This window comes from Dermacentor albipictus, chromosome 10 (assembly GCF_038994185.2).
Source record: "Dermacentor albipictus isolate Rhodes 1998 colony chromosome 10, USDA_Dalb.pri_finalv2, whole genome shotgun sequence".
NCBI lineage: Eukaryota > Metazoa > Arthropoda > Arachnida > Ixodida > Ixodidae > Dermacentor > Dermacentor albipictus.
This window is the reverse complement of record NC_091830.1, coordinates 60932126-60951146: the sequence shown is the minus strand read 5'-3', so window position 1 is coordinate 60951146 and position 19021 is coordinate 60932126. Positions and strand designations below refer to the sequence as shown.

The following is a 19021-nucleotide window of genomic DNA, read 5'->3' as shown; positions in this document are numbered from 1 at the left end:
AGGTGCTACACCGGAGCACATTGCACGGATCGCTTGGCAGGCCGGCCGCAGCTGCCAGTCGGCCCACAGTTCGGGTGCACTGAAGAGGGTGCGCCGAGTTTGCACCTTCGCGATACGAAAAACCGCTTGCTCGCCACACACGTCTGCGCATGCGCTGAGGCACCAGCTGATCTCCGCGCTGCTGCGGGCTACGTTCAACGCACCGAACCATGCAGGGGCCAAATTTTGGGTGATCCTCCCGTCGCCGGCGTGACGAATCCACTGATCGCTACTAGACGTATCTGACTTCGCCGGCCGCTCAGTGGCGCGTGGGAAAAGCCGGACTACATCTGCGCCGATGTGGGAGTTCTGCAGTCATTTTTGTGTAGCGGCGGCGGCATCAAATGCCGATCGAAGGACAGCAAACACCGTAGCCCGGGTTAAAGCCTGGGTCCAAGCCCCAAGTTTTATTTCGAGCGCATTAGGAGTTGTGAATTAAATGCTGCCTTGAGTATGAAGCTCACTCGAATACACAAATTATCGCGGAGTTTTCTTTGCCAGTAATCCGCAATACTTGTCTCTCACGTAGCGTTTCACACACTGGATGGGGGAGGTCTGCTAGGAGGGTGTCAAATAGACAAACGTGTTGCAGATTTTAGATGCTTCTAGCGGACGTGTATCGAGTCTGGTATTTTTTTATCTATGATCGATTTCTCTTCATAAGTTCATGTCGTGTCATAGTGTTGCTTTTTTTCAAAATTGATTTTATAGCAATAACGCAGCTCTCTGTACAAAGCTCGGGTGTAGTAAAGCATACGGAAAGGCTCGACTAAAGTGCGGGAATCGCATCGGATATAGTGATGCGTTTGCAAAGCCCAAACCGACATCCAATATTTCTTAAAGGTGTGAAAGTTCCCTCGGTCACTTTCGCGGCCTTCAATAGTTCCTCGAATCGGTATACATCTGCGAAGTTTCTTTAATCCCGCGCTCAATACGCCGACGGTCTGTCCGTCTAGTATTATAATTAGGTTGAGCTTACAGCCATCACTGCTTTGTTGCTCTCCGTCCATCCTAGCCTCTGTGTTCCTTGGCTTCGGTTTCTGTGGTTGTGGGTTAAGAAAACTCAAGATCCTTGGTTTTCTTTATTCTACTCATTGAAACGGGAAAGTTGATTTTCACCTGGGTATGACTCGTAACTGCAACAAACGTCAGTAATATTTCTTTCGGGTGTTATTTCGCGGGTTTTTAATCCCGCGCTTAATACGTCGACGGTCTGTCCATCTAGTATTAAAATTAGGTTGAGCCTACAGTCATCACTGCATTGGTGCTCTCCGTCCATCGTAGCCTCTGTGTCTATAAACTCCATTGTTCATCATCACCACCATCATCATCACGTGCAGCAACCTGACAGACAACCGACGCCGGTTGTTCATCGCGGCGGTGATGTCGGTGTTCGCCCTCAACGCGCTGGCCATGCTGTGGCTGCTGATGCGCTCCTGGGACAACGGAGAGGTGCAGGTCGACGTACCCGGACTTGGCATCTTCCGTGGGCTTCGGTCCAGCATCGAGAGCCGGCCCGTCTACATGTTCCGGGCCATCCCCTTCGCCCGCAGCCCCGTGGGACCACTGCGGTTTGCGTGAGTGTGCCCCCCGTACAAGGACGCGAATGCTAGCCGTGTTGACCGTCAACCTGCTATGCAGCGTATACGTATGTTGGAGAGAACCAATGACAAGCCTTGTAGAGCTAACAGACGACGTGACGTCTGCGGTTGAGAGGATTTGCTACATCCTCCACCATGGCTATAAGTGGCGCTAGCTAACGCCTCCATGACTCCGTCTAGTATACGTACTGTCAGGATTGGGGGCTCAATCCCATCGTCCGTGGTCCTTTGCCAAGATTGGAGTACGGCATGAATTCGGAGGTAGCTGGCCCATGCCGTCGTCCAACTTATTTACGCTGAGATCGTTGATGAAGTGAAGAACTGCTTCTCATCGAGAACGAGGAAAAGGGTTTATTTACAGAAATTAAATCAGTCTAACATGACTGCTTGAGAAAAAGAGTATTAGTCCAACAGGACTGCATGAGAGAAGTGACTCAGTCTAACATGACTGCTCAAGAGAAGTGTCCTCAGCATTCGCACAACCACAGTTTTTATACACTCGATCCGCCGGTCCTACGACGCGGCGACTGATCGTTTACTCATCACCACCTCGCCGCTGCTCTGCTGATCAGTTTACAGACACAAAGGCACACACATTCCGAAGCCCAAGCGATGGCGTTGAAGGGGGTGCCGTTCCGGAAAGTATCGACGCCGATCGAGGGTCGCTCGTTGTTTTGCGTCTGCCGAAACGTGAGAAGCGCTAAAATACGTCGTCCCCACGGCAGCTTGTCCATGCGTGTCGAATCAGCTCCGCGTTGGGGAACTCCGGAATCATTGTTCACGCACCGAACCAGTTCCGTCACAATGTCGAAGGGGCTGGAGGAAGGCGGCGGATTCCAGCGCAAAGGTCGCTTCTTTGAACGCCTCGCAGCTGCAGCGACGGAGAGGGAGAGGTGCGCGTCTTGCACCCCTTGTCGTAATCGGGTGGCAAGGTGGCAATCTTGCTTAGCGGCTCGCCAGTCTTGACAGCACCTCCATGGCCCGGAAAGTCTCGACTGTCTAGCGCTGACAACCGCTAGGCAGGAAGAGAACGGCTGCTGGTCAGGGGGGGATTGATGTCTTGCCTCGCAGCGACCACTTGTGCGTTGATGTCACCGCCCTAAAACATCCAACAAGGACAGGCAACTGCAAAATGAACCCCACAACACGGCTCTGCGCCGAGATGACGTGCATTGGCTCTCACTTTAGACTCGCTAGGCTTCAAAAAAAACAACATAAGTGCAGAAACAAAAAAAAATGCTACATTTCACTATGCCAATTTCTGAAGCAAATTCCTGCTGACAAATTCAGCAATTAATGGAGGGAATTCTGCTGAATGAGAGGGGATTTTCTTCGCCTAAAGAAAAGCTAACACTAGTAACCCCAAAATTTAGGCGGGACCCTCAAACGCAGAATTCAAATTAGCCTGCTCAAACCATCCGCATTGCTATGCAACTTTCCCTTCTTATATCTAACGGAGAAGTTGTACTCTTGGAGAGTGAGGCTCCATCGGAGCAAGCGGCCGTTTTTGTGTGACATTTGATTGAGCCACGTCAGAGGACAGTGGTCGGTCTCGAAGATGAACTTCGCTCCGTACAAGTAACACGACAACTTCTGGGCGGCCCAAACCAAACAAGCGCATTCCTTCTCTGAAGCGCTGTAGGCTTCCTCTCTTACATTTAGTTTACGGCTGGCGTAGATGATAGGATGCTCCTCGTTATCGTCGCCGACCTGACTAAGTACCACGCCCATACCTCTGTCGCTTGCGTCGCATTGAACTATGAATTCCTTTGTGTAGTCTGGCGCGCGAAGCACAGGGCGAGAAACCAATAGCGTTTTCAAACTTTGGAAAGCGTTCTCTTTGTCCTTATCCCAGTGTACGTTACTCGGTGCTCCCTTTCGGAGGATGTCTGTTAATGGACTTGCCAATAGCGAGTAATTCGGAATGTACCGTTGATAGTACCCCACAAGTCCCAAAAATGAACGAAGGTCCGTTTTCGGGCGCGGCTGAGAAAATTCTCCAATCGTAGCTATTTTAAGCTCAGCCGGCCATCTCATGTCCTGACCGACAACATGGCCCAGATAAGTAACCTGCGAACAAACCAAACCTACACTTTTCCGCTTTCATCGTTAAGTCAACTTTAAACGTACGAAGCCTCGCATTCTTGTCGTAATAGACTTTGGCGTTCTTTTGAGCTATTGCCATGTTCTTTCCGACTAGTTCTTGGTTTGCGCTTAGCCGTTCCAGTAAATTTAGCACGTATTCAACCACTGTCGGAATCTCCCCTCTTTCTTCCCACATCTCTCTTAACATTCTCAGTGGAGAACGGAGTGTCCTCTCATACACTAGTTCTGCTGGTGAGAACCCTGTTGCTTCATGTGGAACCGTTCGCAAAGCAAACAAAGTTGCCGGCAGACAGTTCTCCCAGTCTTCCTTGTGCTCGTAACAGAGCTCACTCAAAACTCGCTTAAGCACCGAATGCCACCTCTCTACACTGTTTGACTGAGGGTGATAGACAGAACTGTGTATTAACTTTACCCCGCACTTTTGCAAGAATGTGGAAGTCAGTGCGCTCGTGAATACTGACCCTTGATCTGCCTGAATTTCGGCTGGAAACCCAACTCGTGCAAACACTGTCAAAAGCGCGTCTACTACTTCGGTGGAGCTGAGCTCTTTCAAAGGGATTGCTTCTGGAAACTTGGTAGCCGGACACAGCATGGTAAACAAGTACCTGTAGCCTGATTTTGTTTTTGGAAGAGGCCCTACCGTGTCTATTACAAGCCGTCTGAAAGGCTCTGTTATTAAGGGCACTACCTTCAGTGGAGCTTTCCAAGTCTCTCCTGGTTTACCAGAACGCTGGCAGGCGTCGCATGATCTTACAAAGTTTTCTACATCTTTGAAACAGCCAGGCCAGTAGTATTCCATAAGCAATCTTTCCTTTGATTTGTTTATGCCTAGGTGGCCGGACCACCCATTTCCATGACAAAGACTCAAAAGGTCCTCCCGATACTTAGTAGGTATGACTAACTGATCTAAAATCCTACCCTTTCGATCTCTGTAATGCCGATACAACAATCCTCCTCTCTCATGTATCGTTACGTTGCGCCTAGCAATGCCTTCTTTAGCTGTGTCATGTAATTTTGCTAAGCTCTCATCATTCTTTTGCTCAGCTGCCAGTGACTCCCTATCCACGCGTAAGAGTTGATCAAAGTTCTTTGAGGCCGGTGATAATAACGACCCTGTCTCGCTTGTGAGCGCGTCTGCTTGCTCTTCCTGCAGGCTAGAACTCTGACACTCTAGTGCTACGCTCTCATTGAGCTGGTCAGCTGGCAGGCTCTCCTCAACTGTTCTTTTGTCCCTCGGGCCTAGCTCGGATTCGGGTATTGAAGTTATCCCCTTTTCTGCTTCCGCTGGAGGAGCTTGAGCATTTTCAGCCGAAAGCGCCGCGATCTTACGAGCTTGGCCTCGGGTCAATGCCTGTACTATGCCCTCTCCCAGTTTGAGCCCTCTGTCACGCAGTAACTGATTCGAACGATTCGAAAAGATGTAGGGATACTGCAGTGACAAAAATTTGGAAACTGCAGCCTCAGTCTCTAGCTCCCCGAATGGTCCACTGATTTTGACTTTGGCCATGGGCAGACACACGCTGTGTTCTTCTACAACCTGTTTTATCCATGCTACTTCTCCGGTGAAGTCATCTACCATCACGTAAGACGGATGGACAATGTCTAGCGTGGCGGCACTGTCTCTTAGCACTCGGCATGGTTTTCCATTAACTTGCAGGTCGTGGAGATATGGACTTAAAAGTTCCATATTCCCATCTTTTTCCTCCACGTAGGAAAAAACTACGCTAGACTTCTCGCAGTTTACAGCTATATGTCCCAGTTTGTGGCATTTGTAACAGCGAATTGGTCTAACAGATTCGAATTTTCTTTTCTGTTCTTTTTGTGCGGTTTCTCCGTTAAGTTTCTCCTCGCTCTTTTCTGCGGGCTTTTCCGCCATGTCTACAGGCTCGGATCGTCTAGTTTGCGCACCCTTTTTGAACGGAAATGGTTTCCGCGGTCCATTTCGACCGTCCCAGTTTCCCTCCTCGGCGTTCAATTTTCTACGGGTTGCGTACTCTTCGGCTAATTCAGCCGCCCTTTCCACAGTGTTTACATTACCTCTGTCTTGCACCCACAGTTTCACAGCTTGGGGGATGGTTTTGTAAAACTGCTCTAGACACATGCATTCAATGATCATGTCTCTGCTGTCGTACGCTTCCGCGCTTTTAAGCCACTCGACTAGGTTGGCCTTTAAGCTATATGCAAACTCCGGATAGCCCTCGCTATCTTTCTTGCCTGTGCTCCTAAACCTTTGCCGAAAAGCTTCGGCTGAAAGGCGGTATTTCTTCAGGAGACTAGCCTTAACTTTTGCATAATCATATGCATCCTGCACACTTAGTCTGGCGATTACTTCCGCCGCCTCACACGGCAACATAGACAGCAACCGCTGTGGCCATGTACTCGGGCCGAAGTTCATCTTTTCGCAAGTCCTTTCAAAATTGCTTAGGAACAAGCCTATGTCGGTCCCGACCTCAAATGGCTTTAATAGCCTGTCCATGCGGTACGATTCTGCCTCACTTGATCGTCCCAGAGCGCCTTCACTTCCTTGAGACATCTCCAAACGTTTGCTTTCAAGTTCCAGTTGCATTTTTCTTAACTCGCGATCTTTATCGCGTTCCTCTCTCTCTTGTTCTTTTCTCTCTCGTTCTTCTCTCTTTTTCAGAAGTTCAAACCCCATTTCAATTTCTTCCTCACTGGCCTTTTCGGAAATTAGCTCCAATAATTCCGATTTGAGCATTTCCTTGCGTACATCTAGGCCCAGTTCCTCACCAACAATCAACAACTCGTCTCTCAGCAGTGTCCTTAACTCCATGACTGCTGCTTTACTGCCTTGATTCTGCTCTCTAAATCTAGCTAGGAAAACACAACCTAGCTAACACACAACAATCTAGCTTCCCTACTGTTCTAAACAGAACAACCACAAAATGAAGCCTAGAGAGTCAAAGCAAAAACCAAGCACTCACCGCAGATACAGCACCATGTCGCAAAGTCCATCCCACCGCTGCCACCAGTTGTCAGGATTGGGGGCTCAATCCCATCGTCCGTGGTCCTTTGCCAAGATTGGAGTACGGCATGAATTCGGAGGTAGCTGGCCCATGCCGTCGTCCAACTTATTTACGCTGAGATCGTTGATGAAGTGAAGAACTGCTTCTCATCGAGAACGAGGAAAAGGGTTTATTTACAGAAATTAAATCAGTCTAACATGACTGCTTGAGAAAAAGTATTAGTCCAACAGGACTGCATGAGAGAAGTGACTCAGTCTAACATGACTGCTCAAGAGAAGTGTCCTCAGCATTCGCACAACCACAGTTTTTATACACTCGATCCGCCGGTCCTACGACGCGGCGACTGATCGTTTACTCATCACCACCTCGCCGCTGCTCTGCTGATCAGTTTACAGACACAAAGGCACACACATTCCGAAGCCCAAGCGACGGCGTTGAAGGGGGTGCCGTTCCGGAAAGTATCGACGCCGATCGAGGGTCGCTCGTTGTTTTGCGTCTGCCGAAACGTGAGAAGCGCTAAAATACGTCGTCCCCACGGCAGCTTGTCCATGCGTGTCGAATCAGCTCCGCGTTGGGGAACTCCGGAATCATTGTTCACGCACCGAACCAGTTCCGTCACAATGTCGAAGGGGCTGGAGGAAGGCGGCGGATTCCAGCGCAAAGGTCGCTTCTTTGAACGCCTCGCAGCTGCAGCGACGGAGAGGGAGAGGTGCGCGTCTTGCACCCCTTGTCGTAATCGGGTGGCAAGGTGGCAATCTTGCTTAGCGGCTCGCCAGTCTTGACAGTACACGTACAGCGTATACAGCGTATACGTATGTTGGAGAGAACAAATGACAAGCCTCGTAGAGCTAGCAGACGACGTGACGTCTGCGGTTGAGAGGATTTGCTACATCCTCCACCATGGCTATGAATGGCGCTAGCTAACGCCTCCATGACTCCGTCTAGTATACGTACACGTACAGCGTATACAGCGTATACGTATGTTGGAGAGAACCAATGACAAGCCTCCTAGAGCTAGCAGACGACGTGACGTCTGCGGTTGAGAGGATTTGCTACATCCTCCACCATGGCTATAAGTGGCGCTAGCTAACGCCTCCATGACTCCGTCTAGTATACGTACACGTACAGCGTATACAGCGTATACGTATGTTGGAGAGAACCAATGACAAGCTTCGTAGAGCTAGCAGACGACGTGACGTCTGCGGTTGAGAGGATTTGCTACATCCTCCACCATGGCTATGAGTGGCGCTAGCTAACGCCTCCATGACTCCGTCTAGTATACGTACACGTACAGCGTATACAGCGTATACGTATGTTGGAGAGAACCAATGACAAGCCTTGTAGAGCTAACAGACGACGTGACGTCTGCGGTTGAGAGGATTTGCTACATCCTCCACCATGGCTATAAGTGGCGCTATCTAACGCCTCCATGACTCCGTCTAGTATACGTACACGTTCAGCGTATACAGCGTATACGTATGTTGGAGAGAACCAATGACAAGCCTCGTAGAGCTAGCAGACGACGTGACGTCTGCGGTTGAGAGGATTTGCTACATCCTCCACCATGGCTATGAGTGGCGCTAGCTAACGCCTCCGGGACTCCGTCTAGTAGACATATACGTACAGCGTATACAGCGTATACGTATGTTGGAGAGAACAAATGACAAGCCTCGTAGAGCAAACAGACGACGTGACGTCTGCGGCTGAGAGGATTTGCTACACCCTCCACCATGGCTGGGAGTGGCGCTAGCTAACGCCCCCAAGGCTCCGTCTAGTAGACATATAGAAATATCAAAGAAAGTTATCGGTGGTGCACAGTTTCCTACTGAAACTACTAGAGGAAATTCTGGAGCTGCAGTCGTTGAGCTAGCATAGATTAGCACGTGGATCGTTTTAATTCTTCTGCTTGTGGCTCTAAACTTTCTTGTGGCGTTAAATTCTTACGCTTGTAAGACGTAGGCTGATGCGATATTCCTTGTTCCATAGCAACCGCGAAACAAGGCTTCGAAGAACCAGGTAAGAAGGGATTGTGATGAGTATATATGCAGAAGAAACCAATAAGGATCACACATGACGTTCATAATCTTTACCTTTCTAGATTTTAAATCAGTCTTCGTTTCCTGAACACAACAGTGAAATTAGTCGTTGCGCACATGTGAAATCGCTTCGAATTTTTACATTTTTGATGCAATGTGTTGGTGAAATTGTCATTTTTACAAACTCCGAAGGCGTTTAAGTGTATCGCAACCCGTACGTGGGCACATATGACGATACACATACGCAACATGCCTAAATCGCAATGATCAATTTACAAAGTCACAGAGCAGTTCGAAGCCAGGACATTTCACAAACAATCCGTGTAAAATATGGCCATCATTCTCATACTGCTTGAAGCGCCATTCTTGCACGTCCCGTGAAGAATAGCACTCTGATTTCCTCTAGTTATTTTCGTAGGACACTCTACGGAAGGTGGGACCACTGCGGCTGTAAGTCAATGGTAGAGCACCAGACACAATACAGAAGACGTGGGTACGAGTCGAGCCTGCAGAAATTTATTTTCCTTATTACTTCCTCCTTTCAGTTAAAAGAAAATTAGTACTCCCTACGAGTTCCTTGGTTTCGGTTTCTGTGATTGTGCGTTAAGAAAAATCGAGGTCCTTGGTTTTCTTTATTCTTCTCGTTGAAACGGGAAAGTTGACTTTCACCTAGGTATGATGCGGAACTGCAACAAACGTCAGTAATATTTCGTTCGGTAAGTAAGGTTTTTTGAAGACGAGTTCTTCACGCTCCGCGGGACCGACCGCTGAGCCGTCGAAACTGACCGAGGACATCGGGAAATCAAGAGAACTAGCAATGTAGAACAATAGCAGATGGCGGCGCAATGTCAAATTCATCGAGAAGCATATAAGCACTTAAACGCCACTAAACGTTGCCTAGACGAAACTTCCAACTACACCCATAGGGGGTATTTGAGAACTTCGCAGTTGAAAATCTCGGGAATATTTCACGTTGTAAACAGAGTGAACAGCTATCTTACGCGTTCCGTTGCGTCCCACTCCATGTTTTTTGCTAAGACAACCTTGGACCTGCATATCTTGTATGTATGCCCGCGAACAGATGTATACGAATCACAGGCTTGTCGAAAGAAAAAAAGAACTTGATTTATTCGGGATTCAGGCGCACAAACTGAAATTGGCCCTTCCACTGGAAAGTCCACGGTGCCCCGTTCGCACTGGGGTTCTCAATTTCAGGTAACATTCATCGACAGAGAAGAAATTCGGCTATATTATGGAATCTCCAGTGCTCATACAACTGCTCAGAGGAGCGCACAACCGAGAGTGCGTACATCCGACATAAGCACGGGCAGTGCCTATGTCGTACACTGCCTTTGTCATCCTGTAGTATAGCCACAGTAATACAACGCCTCAACAAAAAGCTCTGGCCGGTTCCCAAAGGAAGGGAATCTAGAACCTCCCGCCCCTTGGTCCGTGGACTTGGTCCACTTAGTCCGGAAGTGTGGCCACGTGTTGTTGTAGCTCTTCATTTCTTGAAGAGAGCCTATAAAGCGGCATTCACACGGGAGAGAAATCCTGGCCTTCGGAGCTGGGAGTGGACATCACCTCCCAACGACCTCACGGTTTTGTGAGATGGCTTGCAGCATCCCCGTATCCCCGGGGAGAGGGAACCTTCGGGTCGGACGAAGCAAGCGATCCATATTTGGAGGGGTAGTAATACTAATCGATAGTTTATTTTAAATAACTAGATAAATAAAGGAAAAGATGCGAAGGACAAAAGAAGTATGTACATATCCGGCACTGTGGGAATCGATGTAAGCGAAGCTTTCTGTGCTGGTTGCCTTGATTGACGATAGTTAGCCGTGCTGTAGACGGCGAAACCTTAATTTCTTCAAGGTTGAGTCTAGCACGAGAGTGGTGAGTTGATGTTAATCATTACCTTGCGTGCACCACTTCTGTTTGTCTGCGTAGTACACAGAAAGCACAGGTGAGGTGCGTTTATGTGAGGTCTTTGCTTGAGGCGTTGTTGCTCACCATATTTCACAACCTCTGTCGTTGCCTCACATGGCAAATTGCATCGTGGAAGAAGTATTAAGTTGAATTGAATTATGGGGCTGTACGTGCCAAAACCACAATTCAATTATGAGGCGCAGTAGTGGCGGAATCTGGATTAATTTTGACACCGCGATGTTCTTAACATGTCCCAAAATCCAAGTGCACATATGTTTCCTATTTCACCTCTGGCGAAATGCGCCTGCCGCGGTTGGGATCAAATCATCGACCTCTAGCAATGATATTCCCACAAAGCTACCGCAGCGAGCACAGAAGTGTTGGTTTCACGGTCGACCGCTTCCGTAGTGTCGCCTGAACCCCGCGGTGCGCTTTAGTTAATGAGGCTCTACTTCTGCACGCCCAGCGTAATTTGTCCGCTTTACATAGATGCGTGTTGTTTATTTTTAAGAAATAGCAGGAACGTACTGTACCGTACATTGAACTTAACCTTATCCAGTTCCCCCGCAACCGCTGTCGCATGGTTGTAGGGTTTCCTTGCCTTCTTACGTCACCTCCGCCCCTCCTCCTGTGTGTGGGAGCTGCATCTCCTCCTTCCTCTCTACAACTCTATCTACGTTCTGTCTGTACTCGCACGTTAGTAGAAAGGGAAGCGCTGTACTTTCTGCAATGCTTTTGAGGAGAGTCACGAATAATTAAAGTTGTCAAGAGGCTAATGTTGCGACGCCCAGGGAGCTCCAGAGGGCACTGTGCATATTCGACGCGGTGGGGTGCAAACGAGTTTCTCGCCTCATCTTTTCTCTCGGACTCACTCCCGTCATGTGTACACACGCTCTGAACCACCCCCCGGCGCGGTGTGCCAGACATTGTGCGGTGTGCCAGGATTGGGTAATTCGTTCCATTCCCTGATCGCCCTCGGAAAAAAACTATACTTGAATATATCATTCCGTGTAACTGGCGGCTGTATGTATGCACTGTGCTTGTGTCTGGAGCGTTGATCTCATGAAATTACACAGTAATCAGAGGTTAATTTTAACCTGATTTTGAATAATTAGGTATAAAAATTTCAGTCGGTCAAACTTAATCCTTAGTTCTAAAGCCGAGAGGTTTACACGTCTGCATAGTACTTCTACCCACTAGGTACACGTTCTCATGGGACATTGTTATTGCATATTCAATGTTATGCACAATGCTTGTAGCATTGTATAGGTATAACATATGACCCACACAAAGCAGATTATGCGGAATATTTCTGAGAAACTTCCGGTTTTGTCGAGTTGCCACACCATTTACTTGTTTTTAACAGATGTCGGTATGGATCTGGAGGCCGCAAACGTTTCCCAGTGGCCTGCATCTTGCTCTGAAGCCAACCACTGCGCACCTTAATTCATGTTTCTCTCTTGATTCTGCTGAGTGGCGGAAATTTGCTTCCGTTCCTATTCTTTGCGAATGCAGGGATGCTTCCGCGGTTCCCGTGGACAGCCGTGCGGAAATCGACGCCAGGATTCCGAAGCCCGGATGTGCCCAGAAAGCGTACTCGGCAAACGCACAGGTCTGTCTCAGCACTCGTTGATTGGTCGTTGGTTTGTTCTCACGGCAAAAAGTGTTAATGGTTGTCGCATAAAGAATAATCGGACCACTGATGAGGGTTTGCTATTGGAGCATGCTATGACAAAGTGTTGTAAGCAGGAATGTTTCAGTGCCTGTAAAGTTCTGACTTATAAGAGCGTGTGTATGTCCTCAGCAATCTGAGGTTTAAGTGGTAACCAGAAAGGTGTCTAAAGTTCTGAACACTGAACACGGAAAAGTTCTAAACTCTCTGAACACCAGGAACGTCAATGTCGTCATAAGATGAGGACAGCATCTAATCGGGAGCAGTTGATAATAATTGAGCGTGAAGGAACCAAAGTTTCAGCGTATAGCCAGCTTTGAGTACGTTTTCCCAACAAGAACGATTCATGCACGCAAAAATACTTTGAATCCATGACGGCATAGTAACGTACCGGCGCTGTGGTACGAGCTCGAAATTATGGAAGTTTAACTTCGTAGTCCATTTTCTCGTACTGTTCCAATCCGATGCTTGTGGATTCAAAAAGGAGGCCCACAGAACAAAGCTTCCGCCAGTCCGCCTTTCCAAGTACGTTTGTGCTAAGGCTCAGGCAAATTATGTAGGCGCTTTGTTTTGCTTGCTTCAAAGAAAGGTACAAAAATAGTGAGTAGCCATTTCACTCTGTGAAGATGGATGACCAGTGAAGCTGTTTTTATTTTATCATTTATTTATTTATTTATTTATTTATTTATTTATTTTATCAATTTGGTTATGGCAGTGAAGATAGATTACTGCGACGTACACTGATTGGTTCGGTCACAACCTTAGACAGATTCTTGGCTAAAGTTAAACCTATACACGACCGTTGTTGAGTAGTTAAGTGACTTGGGTCGCTGTAACGTAAAGCTATTCCAAACTTTTCTATTCCGATTCTGCAGTCAGCCCTCCGCGATTGGTCAAAAACTTTATGGGCCCCGCCCCCACTTCACCTGTCAGTCTGTAAGGATTGGGAGGTCAATCCCACCGTTCGTAACCAGCTGTCAAGATTGGAGTCGGGCATGAATTAGATGGTAGCTGGCCCATGCCGTCGTCCAACTTATCCACGCTGATGATGTTGTTGAAGGGAAGGACTGCTTCTCATCGAGAACGAGGAATGTGGGTTTATTTACAGTATCTACATAAGGACGTTGCAGCTCATCAGTCTAACATGACTGCAAGAGAAAGTTCACTGAGCAGCCGCACAACAGCGGTTTATAAACACTCGGTACTCCCTCGATTCCAAGGGGAGGGAAACGTTCAACCAGGCATCGTAAACGAGCCGCCTCTCTGCGGGAGGGCTTACACACACACACACTTCGGCACAGGTTCACGGTCCCCACAGATGTCAGACGGTCTTCGCAGAACTCGGGGCTTACGTCCGGGAAGGCGCATCTAATTCCCCGAGCTCACCCCCGCTGCGCGGCCGCCGGTTCTCCATTGTCTTGCGTCTTGAAAGGCACATGGGACGTTGCCGCCTAATACGTTTCCTCGGCAACTCCCCCGCTCGCGGCAGACCAGGTCGGCGGTGGCGTGTTCAGTCATAAAGCCTGGTTTGTCGAACTCATCTCGGCAATCCCGCGACGCAGAGTGGTGGACGTGGCGCATTGTCCTTGGTACACACTAGACTTGGTGACGCCGTTTGGCTAGAGGATGACGGTGGCTTTCCAAGAAAAATTGACGCCGCTGTCGAAACTGGCTGGCAAAACTTGCACCTCAGCGGGCCGTTCTTAACAAGTCACGCGACCTCAGCCAAAGCGCCATAGCTCCCCATATGATATGACGGGTACACTCTAATTGTGCATGACTGGACTGGACAAAAGAAAAATAGTTATTTCTCATTCGATGCCTTTTCGCCATTAGCCTTCGGTTATTGGTCAAAAGTTTTCGGGCTGCACCCACTTCACCTGCTGTCACACAACGTCACAAAACCGCAATAATTGACCACGTCAAAGTGACGTCTACGCGTTAAAGATGCATTAATATGCCGAACAAAACTGAATTTATCTCTGAATAGCCGCACGTGGCCCCGTTCCGAAAGGAATAAAAGATGGCTGCTGCCGATCGCTCAGGCACTGGCTATTCGAACCTGATGGGTTTATTTGCGCACAATAAATTTTTTTGCGGGGCAGCGTAACGTTTTCGAGCACTTTCGGCACGTTTACGACCTCGCTCAGCCACCTTTTCTTTGCTGAGGATCCTTTTAAGCGACATTCATAACCTTCCGTTGCATGCCGCCGCGATTTTCGACCAGCCACCACGAGGTAAGGAAGGGAAAACGGACCAATCGCAGACGCCGGCGTCTCCCTCTTCATCCGGTTGTTGGTTTTCAGTGCAGTGGCTCGGCCCCACATAATCCCTCTCCACTTGAGCGTGCTTCTCGCTTCTCGCTTCTCGCTTCTCGCCACAGATATATCCAATGTTGGTGGCATCGCCTTCTTGCGAGTCAAGGGTGTATGGTTGTAGATACATCTTGTCTTTTCCATATACGGCAGCGCCTTCTGCGCGTGAGTCGATCTGCTGTTCAGAAACGATTCCGCTATACCAGCATCTTGATTTATTTATTCATTATTATTATTATTATTATTATTATTATTATTATTATTATTATTATTATTATTATTATTATTATTATTATTATTATTATTATCTGATGTAAGAAGATTGTAGATGGCAACAAGAAATCATTATTATTAGAGGGGGAGTAATTATAGCCTGCTTCACCTCCGCCACGGGTCGATACGGTACCGCACTATTTGTGGGATCGGCTCACGCTCATATTTATATTGCTGACGCACAAACACGAAAAATACACGGAACACTAGCCATATACAGCTTCTCTGAAGAAAACAAACAGAAACAAACAAACAAACAGAAAAGAACGAGTACGAGCGCAACGTGCTCATCTTGTTGGACGCGAAACACCTGAGACTATAACAATACCCTTGGAGAGAATAACGGAATCAGATGAAGTGCGATGTTGGCGTCATACTGCGGAGGAAATAGAAAACGATCAGCGAAAGCAAGAGAAGGTGTTCGTGCGCGGCCTTCTGCACAATAACGGAAAGAAAGTCATTCTCACTCCATCGGTACTGGCCAGAACAACAAATCAACATGTCAACAGCGCCGCTCCTTCGCATCGGCTTGTAGCTATTATACATTTCATTGATGATGATTTGGGTTCTCTGAGCGCTGCACCGTATTAATACCACCACGGTTTCGTGCTTATGTGTCATTTGCAGCCAAGCACGCAGGGATTACAGTCAGAGGGTCTATAGACACTGCAGGAACAGAGATTACGCACTGAGGTATGATTTAACGTAGTAGTTCTGCAGAAACCCGCAAGGTGGAGAGAAGTAATGAATAATGAGAAAATCAGCCATCCACCCGTTCGTAGCAATTGCTAGCCGCCTGGTTAGCTCAGATGGTAGAACGGCGGCCCCGGAAAGGCGGTGGTCCCAGGTTCGAGTCCCGGACCAGGACGAATTTTTCTTCAACTATGAGGCTTTTCTTTCGAGGAACCCGTATGAGTTTCCTTTGAAGCAATTGCTGCGAACGGGTGGATGTCTTATTTTCTCATTATTCATTACTTCTCTCCACCTTGCGGGTTTCCGCAGAACTACTACGTCAAACACTTGCCTTTGCTTCGTGTTGTCGACAAATTCGACTTCGCCCTGCTATCTGCTAGCCGCCTGGTTAGCTCAGATGGTAGAGCGGCTGCGCCGGAAAGACGGTGGTCCCGAGTTCGAGTCCCGGACCAGGACGAATTTTTCTTCAGCTATGAGGCTTTTCTTTCGAGGAACCCGCATGGGTTTCGTTTGTAGCGATTGCTACGAACGGGTGGATGTCCGATTTTCTCATTATTCGAGGTATTATTCCTACTGAGGCCACCCTGCCGGACGTACGAAGAAAACACGGGATTCGTCCTATGAACGAAGTGCTGCGCCCGGCTAAACTAACTTAGTGCGAGCCTTAGAGAGCGCCGTCCCGGATGTAAAGAGGCAGTGAATGGCTGCGAACACGCAGGTAATCCGCACCTACGCGGGCACGACCGAGGACTGCCTCCACTTGAACGTGTGGACGCCGTGTACGGAGTACACTACGCCGGGTTGCCGGAAGACGGTGCTGGTGTTCTTCCACGCGATCGAGTTCCAGAACGGCGACAACAACTACTACGACGGCCGCTGGCTTGCGGCACTCGGCGATCTCGTCGTGGTGGCACCGAACTTCCGGCTGGGCGCCTTCGGCTTCCTCAACATCGGTAAACTTTAAAAAAAAATTAAATTATGGGGTTTTACGTGCGAAAACCACTTTCCGATTACGAGGCACGCCGTAGTGGAGGACTCCGGAAATTTTGACCACCTGGGGTTCTTTAACGTGCACCTAAATCTAAGTACACGGGTGTTTTCGCATTTCGCCCCCATCGATATGCGGCCGCCGTGGCCGGGATTCGATCCCGCGACCTCGTGCTCAGCAGCCTAACACCATAGCCACTGAGCAACCACGGCGGGTTCGGTAAATTTGGGACAAGTCGTTGTGTGGGAGCTGTCATCGTTGGCGGCGCAGAATAAGGCAAGCGGAAGGAAGCAGAGATGGACAGAAAGAGCTCCCACCGAAGCTCGCTAGCGTCCGCTGTCATCCCCATGAAAGGTTCGCACCTGTGAGTCGGCCGCCATCCCATTGCGGGAAACGCGACTCAAAGGAGACGCGCAACCGGTTATGGTAAAAAAGCGCAGTTGCCTCGCGAGCTCTTACTCGATCATATCGTGGATACGCTTTGCATTACCAAGCATCCAGTTCAGGATTTAGCTCGGTCAACAGCCTCTGCTTTGTGCCGTGCGAGGTTGACTGGGCATTTCTTCAGGAGAGGTACAGTGCCTCAGGACGTCCTCGCGCTGTTTGGCGCGGTGCGGTCACCTTTCGGTCATGTTAAACGCGTTTGCTAAGTTATGAAGTCCGAGCATTGCAGACGAAGGCGCCTTTACCGAGGCTGGTTGCATGTATTCTGCCAGTCGCGTGTACCGCAGTGGGCGGCCGACTCAAAGTTGCGAATGTTTCGTCGAACGGCAGCGGGTGCCACCGAGATTTAGGTTGGCGCTCTTCCTGTCGCTTTCTCGTTGCTTCCGCTTAACCTCTTGCGCTAAAACATTGGCAGCCATGCTCCAACTAGCCCAATGTCGTGCTTCGCTCGGTGTGGGCTGCGAAGAGCTTGAATCTCGGGACCGGAAGGCGGAAAGACAGCGGTGTTGATTAGAGAAGCAAATGGGCTCAGCCGATATTCTACCATAAATTGAGAGCAAGAAATGCCGTCGGTCAGACCGTGTAGTGCGCACGTAAGATAACCAGTAGCCCATTAAAGTAACAGAATAGGTGCCAACGGGAGGGAAGCATAGTCAAGGATGGCCGGGAATTAAATATCGTTGAAATATTACGAAATTTACAGCCAGCTGACGCAAGACGGGGGCGATTGCAGATCGCTGGGGGATGACTTCGCCGTGCGGTTTACATAACACGATCATCACCATCGTGAGCCTATTTTATGCCCACTGCAGAACTAAGGCATCTCCTAGTGATCTACATTTACTCCTGTCTTGCTACAGCCGACTTCATCCTATACATACCCATGCAAATTTCCTCCTTTCACAGCATCACCTACAGTTATCTGCCTTACCCCAGCTGCGCTTCTCTTTCCCTTTCGCCCATTGTAAATCGATAACAGATTATCGGTTATCTCCCCTACAGGTTACGTGGTCCACCAGACAATTTCTCTCTTTTACTCACAATTAGAATACCGGCTACGCCCATCCACAATGTCTCATAACGCGATAAGCCTATGAGTTTTCGTGCTTTGTTCGATGCGCGCTTTGTAGCTTCTTACCAAGCTTCATTATCCTGCAAGGGACTGCTACACACGCTGCAGATGTTTATTGTGTGACCGTATTATTTTTGCAACGGGCCCCTCGCCATGACTCGGTATTGCATACCGACGAACGTGCTGCGTAAGTCGCGTGCTGCACGGTGAGAAAACGGCTGGAATTTGAAACGAAAGCTCTATGTCCTTTCTATTCAGGGTGTTCCGTTTCCTGCCTCAGAATCAGACGCACGCATAAACGCCTTTATGTCGCGCGCACCGTCTGCGACGTAAGCGATTATGGCACGTGACTTCGGTAAATCATCCAATGCACAATGCGCAAAACCGACACTTGAAGTGTACCGCGCAGCAAAGGAGGAGGAGAACAAAACGACAAGGGCGGTGGGGGCTCGTGACACGAATGCGGTGCCGTCCATCGGTTATTGTGTGGGAGAACCATAGTTTCGTACAAACCCTGTGGGGACAAGGCAGGGAAAGAATGTCGCTTGCGAACCCTAGTCGAGGCCAAGGGAGAGATTGTCTGCGTTTGCATTGACGCTAGCCTCCTGGCCGCAAGGCCACGCGACATTTCGATTTCTTCTATTTCTTCTAATGATCAAAGAGTTTGGAAAATTCGCGCATCACGGACACGATCCCTAGACGGCGCTTCACAACACCTAAGGTATAACCAAAGCTTTCGCTGGGGCGTTGTGGCGGGCCCTGCAAAGAGCCCCATGGCCTGTGCCGTTTCCGATGACAGGTTGCCTCGTGGGGGGCGGCATCCCATGCACGCCGAGTGACGTGTCCCTGGGAGACCAACGCGTGGCCGT

General features: G+C 49.0%; 1 protein-coding gene across 2 annotated transcripts in view; it reads left to right on the top strand.

Moving 5' to 3' along the window:
* LOC135912132 (acetylcholinesterase-like) overlaps positions 1 to 19021 on the top strand; it is a 55029-nt gene that overhangs the window by 20981 nt on the left and 15027 nt on the right. For both annotated transcript variants that reach the window (XM_065444521.1, XM_070528127.1), the window contains exons 6-9: positions 1380 to 1616; positions 12211 to 12307; positions 16367 to 16601; positions 18952 to 19021. The exon at positions 18952 to 19021 is cut by the window's right edge and continues 186 nt beyond it. In XM_065444521.1, the coding sequence (XP_065300593.1) occupies positions 1380 to 1616; positions 12211 to 12307; positions 16367 to 16601; positions 18952 to 19021 (639 nt within the window). The remainder of the gene's footprint in view (positions 1 to 1379; positions 1617 to 12210; positions 12308 to 16366; positions 16602 to 18951) is intronic.